Source organism: Ctenopharyngodon idella, chromosome 21 (assembly GCF_019924925.1).
Source record: "Ctenopharyngodon idella isolate HZGC_01 chromosome 21, HZGC01, whole genome shotgun sequence".
NCBI classification, from domain to species: domain Eukaryota; kingdom Metazoa; phylum Chordata; class Actinopteri; order Cypriniformes; family Xenocyprididae; genus Ctenopharyngodon; species Ctenopharyngodon idella.
Genome location: NC_067240.1, coordinates 16,464,295 through 16,475,246, shown reverse-complemented (window position 1 = coordinate 16,475,246; position 10,952 = coordinate 16,464,295). Strand labels below are relative to the sequence as shown.

The window sequence follows — 10,952 nt, the reverse complement described above, 5'->3', positions numbered from 1 at the left end:
AATGTATTATATTATTATTATTACTATATACGGTAATATTTAAACTCCAAATGGAAAGTTTTTATTATGTACTACTATTATGTAAGGATATGGTGTTTTTACTTTTAATAATTAATTAAATTATATTAGTGGTTTATGCATATTTGTCCATTCTCACCAAAGATTCACTATTATATCTGCCTTATTGTTTTGCATAACAATTTTAAGCATATCAGTAGCTTATTATGAAAGGAAGAATGTTCATATGTTGCTTTATGTTTTTTGTGTGTTTATTTAATAAATCGGACACGAAAGCAAAGCAAGCGTTGTCCATTCTCTTGCATAGGCAGTCACTCATTAACTGTCGCTAGGTGGCGACGCTGACGTGGTGTGCAAACAGTCCACTGAGTATTCGAAGAAGAATCTGGCGCAGCTGCGTCTGAGACGGATTCTTCTCACACAAAGCTGTCAAGAAAGGATCTCTTCTGATCTCGCAGGCTTTCAGAACGTTTTTCTTAATTTCTCTTGATTTCGTTTTATATACATAAAGTAGGAAAATAACACGTGGGAATCCTATATTTTAAGTTTAAAGTAGCCTAAAAGCCTTCTTTAAAGATGGCGACAGCGGACGGTTCGCGCTACTACAGTGGTAAGTTTGAGCCATTAGCAAAAGCGTTTACATCCATTTAAATTCTCTACTATTAATGAAGTTTAATTAAGATTATTCACAATTTTATTGTACTCTAAAGACCATTTTCTAGCTTTCTGGGGTCTGTTGCCGTGTAACGTTACTCTACAATTTACATAAGTTACCTCTAGCCAGCTAGCTTTTGTTTTTGTAGGTGCGTGATGTGTTTTTGTTGTTAGCAGTTAGTTTAGACTAGCAGTAAACGCATTATCTCAGCTGATTTACCCGTATTTTTTGTTTTATTTGGTGTTTTTGTGAAAGATTGTGAAAGGAAAATTGAGCGGGCTGAACTGACCGCATGTTGACAATGTGCGTTGAGGTCGTGTTAAACTGCTGTGATATTTGCCAAGTTTGCAATGTGTTATTGTCAAATTTTGTAACATCAGTTTTTTTGGCTAAGATAGTATGATATAGTGAGAATATGGAGCTCACATTCGGAGGAGGGAAAAAAAAACCACACTGACTTTTTTATTCAGCAAATAAAATACCATTTGGTGCAGTTGTGGCCAAAATATTAAATGAAATTCTAACAGCTTGTAATGTAAATCAATTCCATTTTAATAACACTATTTTGCATAAAATCGTTAAAATGTAATTTTATATGACGAGTTGCCACTCTTTATCTCCCAATAATGTCTTAAAGGGATAGTTCACTCAAAATGAAAGTTCTGTCATCATTTACTCCCCCAAACCTGTTTAAACTACTTTGTTCTGCTTTACACAAAGGAAGATATTTAGATGAATGTCCGTAACCAAGCAGATCTCGCCTCCCATTGACTACCAATGGGAGGCGTGAGGGTGAGATCTGCTTGGTTACAGATATTCTTTTAAATATCTTCCTTTGTGTAAACCAGAACAAAGAAGTTTATACAGGTTTGAATCAACTTGAGGGTGAGTAAATGATGACAGAATTTTCATTTTTGGGTGAATTAACCCTCTTATGGTGAAATAAAAAAAAAATGTAATCATGTACTAGTGCGTATTCTGTCCAGTGTGTCTATTTCTCTCTGAAACTTGACACTTTCAACATTAATTCCAGCATTTATTATCTTTTGGTGGTATAGTTAATGTGCAGTATGTTGTGAAATGTGGTTTTTTTTTTTTTTTTTTTTTTTTTTTTTCTATTCAAACAACAAAATTTACATTTTAGCCAATAACCCAAGCAGTGGCACATTAGCACTTGTTTGATCAGGGGTTACGACACGTCGCTTGCATTTGTTAAGGACAAGTTTTCGCACCTCTGACTCTTTCATCTTTCAGAGCATGATGACCGTGTCGGTGGACCAAAGCATCGCAACCGTAAAGGCAGAGGCCCTTTCAGAGCCCCCATGTACAGCGATCAGATTTCTCGGCCAAGGCAGCGAGGCGGTCACAATGGTGGTGGAGGTGGAGGTGGAGGCCCTGGTCCCCGGTCGAGACTGCACGATGATGATGGAGATGTGACCATGGCGGAAGGTCCACAAGACAGCGGCTCCCAGCGCAGATTGTAAGCTTTTGTTATGCATAATTGTACATATTTTCTTATGTAATCGTCGTGGTACAACAGACTTTTTGTACTTTTTTTCAGCAATCCATATGGCCGGCCACAGAATCGGCGTGAGGAACGCAATCGCAAAGGTGGACGAGGTGGCGGCGGAGGAGGTGGAAATGAAGATAGAGGTGGCAATCGATATGGAGGCAGAGGTGGTGGAGGTGGCAGCGGTTCTGATGGAAGTCGTAGCAAGAACTGGTTTAAAATGACTGTTAGTACATTAGACATTAATAGCACATTAATTACACCTTAGGATTTACTTGAAAGCGTGTTTATGACCTTATTGTATTGTGGTTGTATTTGTGTCTGACCACAGATTCCTTTCGGAAAGAAATATGACAAAGATTGGCTTCTGTCTTCACTTCAGAGCGTATGTTCAATGCCATTCCATGCAGTTCATGTAAGTGTACGATAAAATATATTTCCTCGACATGCCTTAGAAAAGTGTCAAATTGCTAAATCTGTTCTGTCTTGTCTTTTTTGGTCATAGTATCACACTGATGGCAACAAGGCCCAGTTTTATATTGAAGACTCCACAACTGCTAATGCTTTGTTTAAAGTGTCACGGAAAATAACAGACAAAGACGGATATAAGGTAAAAAAATGCTTTCCGTCAAACTATATTTTTCTACAGTAGTAACCAGAAACAATTCTATTTATTAATCAGTTTATGTGCAGATCTGTGTACATTTTAGTTTGATCTTGGGTTTGAGAGTTTAATTTAGTGTCAATCTGTTGGATCAATAGGTGACTGTTATTATGAACAGCTGCCCACCACCAACTTTGATTCACACTGATCTGAAGACCACGGATATGGAGCATTTGAAGGTGAGTGATGGTTACCTGCAGCAGCCTTTAAGAGGAAGTTCCATAAATAAAATGAATGAGATGATATATATATACCTGACTGTCTTCTGCAGCAATGCATGGCCAAACGCTTTGACGGATCACAGCAGGCTCTTGATCTGAACAACATCAGAGTCGATCCAGGTTTGACTTTCATACAGTCATCTTTCTCCAAACAAAAACAATTATTCAGCTTGGCTTGTTGTGGGCTGTTAATCAAATGTTGGTCCATCTTTTCTGGCAGATTTGGTTTCTCAAAATATTGAGGTTACTTTAAATAGGAGGAACTCCATGCTGGGGGTTATCAAAATAATTGAGGAGAACATTCCTGAGGTATGAAATGACATTTTACATGCATGATTGCCTGAAAATATACATTTCTTCCAAAAAAGCTCAGCAGGCATGTACTCTACCTATAAAAAGTTTTGGGTCGGCAAGATTTTTTTGTTTGTTTGAAAGAACTTTTATTCAGCAGAAACACATCAAATTGATCAACAGTGACATTAAACATTTGTAACATACCATAAAACATGTCTGTTTCAAATAAATGCTTTTGAACTTTCTATACATCAAAAATTTCTGGAAAAAAAAATGTATTCGCAAAAATATTAAGCGGCACCGTTTTCAACATTGATAAGAAATGTTTCTTGAGCAGAAAATTAGTATATTAGAATGATTTCTGTAAGATCATGTGACAGTGAAGACTGGAGTAATGATGCTGAAAATGTAGCTTTATCATCATAGGAATAAATTGCATTTTAAAGTATATTCAAATATATTATTTGATCAATTAAAAGCAGTTTTGGTGAGCATAAGAGACATCTTTCAGTCATTAAAAATCTTACAGACCCCAAATGTTTTCATATTCATCTCTACAGATGCAATAAAATTGTTCCCCCCCCCCATTCACAGCTGGTTTGTCTGAACTTGAGTAACAACCGGTTATACAGGCTGGATGACTTGGCAGATATTGTCAACAAAGTTCCCAACCTGAAGATTCTCAATCTGTCACACAATGAGGTATGAGTATGCTGTCTGACACCTATAGATTTGGCTTTTCCTGTAATCTTTTCAGTTAGCGTCATTGTATCTTCTTGTAGCTGAAGACGGAGAGAGAACTTGATAAACTGAGTGGTCTGAAGCTGGTGGATCTCTCATTGGAGGGAAATCCTCTGTGTGGCCACTTCAAGAACCAGATCGACTATGTCAGGTTAGTCTTCTCGGTTGTTTGTTGTCTATTGAACATAAAGCCAGAAAAATACTATACATAAGTACACAAATGCCCAAGCAAAAGAACTGCAAACATTACTGGGCAGTAACAAGCCTCTGTGTGCCTCAAACTATTGATCTGAAAGAAAAAAATAGTTTGCACTAATGTCCACTAAAGGACTCTGGCACTGAGAATGCGACGCATACATGTGTTGCATCACACATTGCAATGTGACCAATTTAGGAACGCAACAACACAAAATCTAGCTTACGCAGTTATAAGTGTCTGCTGTCACGTACTTGCGTAGAGTATGTTTCAGGTCTGAAATAGAATAGTTGAGTGTTTGTGTGGTTGTGCGCTTATGCACATGAAAGCATGCGTACGCATGGACATTTGTATCAATATGCAAAACAGTAAAAAAAAAAAAAAAAACACTGTTAAATACACCTACAAAACATGGCAGTCATTTATAGCTCAATTAGAGACATGCATATATTGTGTGTTGAATATTTAAAAAAAAAACCAAAAGCTGAGTTTCACATTGCATTTTAATTTAATTTGGAGGAATAATAATTGCCAGGCAGGAGTCTGTGACATTTGTTAAGACATTCTTAGTAGAAAGTGTTTATCACACTTGAAAACAATGAGTTATTTCTTAATAATTGCCCCTAATCATTGCATGTTATGCTAAAGAAAAAGCATAATTCATAAAGTCCCATCTGCTGTAGTCATTCAGGCCTGTCTGTAATGTGCAGGTGTATTAATTAACCAGTGAGCTCTTGGTTATTTTCCACTAGTTCAATCATCAGGCATGTGATATTTACTTGTTCGTGTTCCAGTGGCAATCCAGTAAGCAGCATAAGTTTGTTAACACCTCTGGTTCTTTTTATGGTTCTCACACTTGCTTTGCTTCATTCTTGCTTTTATATTTATTTTTTCTGACCTTTTTCTCTGTTCCTACCTGGTTGGCCCTGTAGCTTTTTGCACAGAACACAGCGATTTCTTTTTAGCATATTGTAAATATGCTAGCATTTTAGCTTACTGTACATTTCATGAGTACATACTTCAGTAGTTAATTCAATTTAAGCAGCAGCTTCAACATGTGACCTCCCAGAATGCCCATGGAAAAGTTGGCATAGAAGGACAGAATGTAATCTTGGAGATGATGCTCTATTAAATACATTTGTGCTCCACCTTTCTAAAATGCTGGCACCCTCTTCCCTCCACCCGCCCTGCACATGTCTGACACCTGAAGTACTGCTGATGCTGTTTGGCCAGTGAGAGGCTGGTTAGCCAAAGACGGGTAAGATCCCACCTTTTAATTCAGGGACAACCTAAGGCAGGCACAGCCGCAAAACTGGCCACAGCCAACGTCTCGGAGATGAAGAAGAACGATCACTGAAGATGAAGAGTTGTTCGTGGAGAGATGTCACGGGTGGAGAAGGAGAGGGAAGGTTTTTAAGAAACCTTGAGCCAAGCACTGCTCAGAAACGTGAGCTTTGCTGCATGGTGCAAAATGAATAATGAGAGTAGAGGAAATTCTCTTCATCTCTCTCTGTTTCTATATTCAGACCATGGTGGAGGATAGTTGGTCAGACTGACCATTTTCATGATCCTCGTCCTAGAGCACGTTGGAGGAAAAACATCAAATCATCAATTCAGCAAAGACAAAACATTGAGAGGAAAATACTGGAGGAGGATCACAGGAAACAAGTTTCAAATATTCATTTGAATATGAAATAGACTAAAGTACAAATTAGACTAGGAAATAGAAACGTAAGGTGTCTGGGCTCAAAAAAAGCTTCAATTAATTGCTTGAATAAATACCCTGCTGTTCTTAAATTTAATAGTAGGGTCCAAATTAAGTAGGCCATAAAACCCATACACCTTTAAGCACTCATTTATTTTATCATATGATCTGTTCAGAGGCTCAGGGTTCAACTTTTGTGTTTTTCTGGTTTTATATTTATTTAAATCTGACCCCCTTTTATTAATTTCCACTCTTTTGGTGTGGTTTCTTACTGTATATCTTGTCTTCTCTGTGGCTGATCCATAAATTTAAACCTCTCCAGTGTCCAAACACTCCCCCCCCCATATGTATGGCCAAATTAACTCACAATTATGCCTATTATAAATTGATTTATATAATTTCCCCCCCCCCTAAACTCTTAATAGCTATTCGTACCATTTTATTTCTTTTGTTATTGTCAGCTTAAGCAGCCTGGTCATGTTATGAACAAGCATTTTAGTTTACTCTTAACAACTCAACGTGCCAATTTGTTGATCTGTATGTCAGTGCCTGATGATATTTGATTTAAGAAAAAAAAAAAAAAACCTCAAAACCAGAACCCCATAGAGTTTTGCCAGTAAGAACCACTAGTATTTACCAGATTACAAGGTGTCAGATCTGGTCCAAGCACATTAAACTATATGGTACACTATCTAATTTGCAAAAAAATTACTGACTGCCTGCTTGACTGATTGATTGATGGTGTGAATGTTCACCAAACTCTACCCGTCACAACACCCCACTGCCCCCGTCGTTTGCCAGCCTGCTTGTCTGTGTTTCGGCCTGTAGGGGGCACCAGTGGTGAGTATTGTGGATGGGTAAGTACCATATGCCTGGGTTGGGTGGGAGTTGGAGCAAGGCTGTGATTGGCTCATTGGTGGCATGGCTCAGATGCCCACGTTTTTCATTCTCACAAGTACAAGACAAAATTGTTGCTCAAGTATTCAACTTTCACCATTTGTTCAAATGAAAGGAATGGTTATTGTTTTTTGGTGTTTATGTAAACTTGGTTACATACACTACTGTTAAGAAGTTTAGGGTCAGTAAGATTTTTTTTTTTAATAGAAATTAATGCTTTTATTCATCAAAGACACATTAAATTGATTAACAGTGACAGTAAAGATATTTGATAACATTACAAAAGATGTATGCTGTTCTTGTGAACTTTCTGTTCATCAAAGAATCCTGAAAAATGTATTGCTGTTTCGCCAATAATATGAAGCAGTACAACTGTTTTCAACATTGATAATACTAAATGTTTCTTGAGCATATTAGAATAATTTCTGAAGGATCATGTGACACTGAATACTGAAGTAATGACTGCTGAAAATTCAGCTTTACCGTCACAAAAATAAATGACATTTGAAAATATATTCAGGTAGAAAACAGTTGTTTTAAATTGTAATAATGTTTCACAATATTACTGTTCTTATTGTATTTGATCAAAAATCCAGCCTTGTGCATACATTAAAAAAAATCATACCTACCACAAACTTTTGAACAGTAGTGTACATAACGTTTTGTATGAAAATAAATTCACAGTATCACTATCTTAAGCCTGATGGATATTTACCTGTAAGTAAATATTTCTATGATTGAATACACTTTTTACCTATTTGTCCCTCACTTAAGATGGCTCAGCTCAAGTTTTGGAGTGTTTGTATGGAACTGTTTCATTGGTGCAAGCGCAGTTCATACTAATCTTGTTTTTCTTGTTCTGTCTTTGTGATTGTTGGACAGTGCCATTCGGGAACGATTCCCCAAGCTGCTCAAACTGGTAGGAAATCCACAGTGTTTATCTGTGGGTGTAACCTAATGTTATTTGCTTGAGAACATACAAGTGTGGTAATCATAATAATTAAAATATCACATTTGCTTATTGGCTATATTTGACTCATTGTTTGTTCATTGTTTAAACAACAGGATGGACACGACCTTCCGCCTCCCATTGGTTTTGATTTGGAGGTTGCTCCTGCGACTCTCCCCCCCTGCAAGGTTTGGTCGAGATCTGTTCTTCACTTTGAGATGCCCGTATTTGACTTTCATACTTAACCTCTCTCTTTTGCTTTGAACACAGCCTAGCTACTTCTGCTCTGAAGAGATCAAGACCATCATCCATTGCTTCCTGCAACAGTATGTATTTTTTGGTCTTAAAACATACATAAATTTAAGATTTAGTTCACCCAAAAATGAAATTTCTGTAATTAATTACTCACCCTCATGTCGTTCCAAACCTGCAAGACCTTCATTTATCTTCGAAACAAAAATTAAGATATTTTTGATGAAATCCGAGAGGTTTCTGATTCCCAAGAGAAAGCAACGTTATTACCACTTACAAGGTCCAGAAAAGTAGTAAAAACATCATTAAAATAGTCCACGTGACTACAGTGGTTCAACCTTAAAGTTATGAAGTGACGAGAATACTTTTTGTGCACAAAAACAAAACAAAAATAACAACTTTATTCAACAATTTATTTTCTTTGTCATTCTCCTATGCTGTTTACATTGTAAACACAGTGCAGCGTCAGAACGCCGGCTCATAACATTAAGGTTGAACCACTGTAGTCACATGGACTATTTTAACAATGTTTTTACTACTTTTTGGACCTTGAATGCGGTAATGAGGACTTTCTCTTAGGGATCAGAAACCTCTCGGATTTCTTCACATATCTTAATTTGTGTTCTGAAAATGAACAAAGGTCTTACAGGTGTGGAACGACATGAGGGTGAATAATTAGTGACAGAAATTTCATTTTTGGGTGAACTAACCCTTCAAGTAAGTTCAAAATGTTCACCCTCTGTCACCCTCCAGGTATTACAGCATATATGACTCAGGAAACAGACAGCCCCTGCTAGACGCCTACCATGACGGAGCATCTTTCTCCCTCAGCATTCCCTTCATGGTTCAAAACCCTTCAAAGTACAGTATACTATCTGTCTGCTATATCATCTAGTCATCATCACCACTATTGACTTATACTGAACAGTAAATTTGTATCTTTTTGTCTGCAGATATAGTTTAGGGGATTACCAGAAAGACAGTCGCAATCTCAAGCGCATGAAAGACCCCAGTAAGTAACTGTTGAATAATCTAAAAATCTGTAAAGTCTCTGTTCTGAGTTTCTATCATCTATTTTCTCTGGGTTAGTTTTTGCAACATCAAGATGTGATCACATTTTGGTGATATTTCTGTTAGTAAAATGTGTGACCATCTTGACCACAAGTGAAACTTGTGTGAGGAACTTTTTCACCATTACAAAATCTCCCAATTGCACATATTCTTGTTGAAATGACGCACAGCAGCAGTAAATGTGATCGGACCTTTAGTTTGTGTCCTGAATTCTGTGATGAATTGTGCCATTTTCTTTCAGCTACACGTTTTCGTTTGATTAAACACACACGATTAAATGTGGTGGCTTTCCTGAACGAACTCCCCAAAACCCAGCACGACATCGCCTCCTTTATCGTAGATGTCAACACCTACACAGTGAGTTATACTTGCGGTTCAGTTTGCTGGTTTCATATTTTACATTCAGATTTGCGGTTCTAATTGCTTGTCGTTTCCAGGCTACACTGTTGGCATTTACAGTCAGTGGAGTTTTCAAAGAAAGTGAGTTCCTCTATTTAAAATGATTCAGAATCGGTAGTTTTACTCTGAGCTGATCAGAGTTATGAGATACACAACCTCATTTGTTTTCCTCTTCTCCTTTTTAAGTGGACGGCAAGTCCCGAGAAACATACAGAGCATTCTCTCGAGTATTCATCGCTGTTCCTGCTGGAAATGGGTAAGATCTCGCTTACAGAAATTGAATTTCTTTGGCTTAAAAATGTGCCATTGGTCATATAATCATTGTAACCTATTTTCAACTTTTCAGTCTATGCATTGTGAATGACGAGCTGTTCGTTCGAAACGCCACTACAGAGGAAATTCGCCGTGCTTTCGTTGCCCCCGCCCCCACACCATCCAGCAGCCCTGTGCCCACTCTGTCCGCCCCTCAACAAGAAATGCTTGCTGCCTTCTCACTAAAGTCTGGCATGAACCTAGAATGGTCTCAAAAGTAAGGATACATGTTCATTATTGCTTCTACTAGATATTGTCCTGTTTTCAGATTCATACAAAGATGGACAGTTAAGGTCAGACTTGCTTGTTATTGCAGGTGCCTACAAGACAACGATTGGGATTTTGACAGAGCTGCTCAGATCTTCACCGGCCTAAAGGTACGCCAGTGTCCCTTTCTCATGGTTGACGGTAAATCTTCTAGAACAAAGGATCATGTGTCTTGCATTCATCTTACAAGAGTCTCTTTTCTCTTACAGGCACAAGGAAAGATTCCAGATGTTGCATTTGTCAAATGAAGAGTTACTGTTGTTGATTTTACGGAAACTCTGAACCACAAGGTGCCTTCCTGATTCTATCCTCCCATCTAAAATGAAATCGTGTCTATTATTATTATTAGCGCTTATATATTTTTTTCCCTGTAATTTTTTTTTTCTCTAAAGAGAGTTATCCACAAGATTTTTTTTTAATAAAAATAAAAGGTTCACAGAGCAAACTTTTAAGACAAAAAGAGGAAAGAGAACCATGAAAAAATGACTCAGGAAGACACTAAGACCAATTTTTTTTCCACTACTTTTTTTTTTTTTTTTTTTTGGTGGGGGGGGGGTGGTGAATACCCACCCTCTCCCCAACCTACCTTTGTGGTTCAAGTTTTCTGTACATTTTAACTGCGTTGTCATATTCAATCTGGGACAGATATGGCAAATAAAGTATGTGTTCATTGTTTGTTGTGTTTTGTAAAATAAATATTAATTATGATCTTATGTATTAGACTGAAAAATTGAATCGTATTTTACTGTGACTACAGCTGATAAGGAAAATATAAAACTGTTTAATATAATGTGTGTCTGT

General features: G+C 37.3%; 1 protein-coding gene across 1 annotated transcript; it reads left to right on the top strand.

Annotated features, from left to right (window-relative positions):
* The first annotated feature begins 376 nt into the window (after positions 1–376).
* Positions 377–10,864, top strand: nxf1b (nuclear RNA export factor 1b). Its single transcript, XM_051878785.1, has 21 exons — positions 377–628; positions 1,928–2,153; positions 2,235–2,409; positions 2,515–2,598; positions 2,689–2,793; positions 2,946–3,026; positions 3,119–3,188; positions 3,289–3,377; positions 3,957–4,064; positions 4,145–4,254; positions 7,784–7,820; positions 7,967–8,038; positions 8,121–8,176; positions 8,856–8,963; positions 9,056–9,114; positions 9,415–9,530; positions 9,611–9,653; positions 9,759–9,828; positions 9,919–10,101; positions 10,201–10,261; positions 10,361–10,864. The coding sequence occupies exons 1-21, from the start codon at positions 595–597 to the stop codon at positions 10,397–10,399; spliced, it is 1,926 nt and encodes a 641-aa protein (XP_051734745.1). The 5' UTR covers positions 377–594; the 3' UTR covers positions 10,400–10,864.
* Positions 10,865–10,952: the final 88 nt, after the last annotated feature.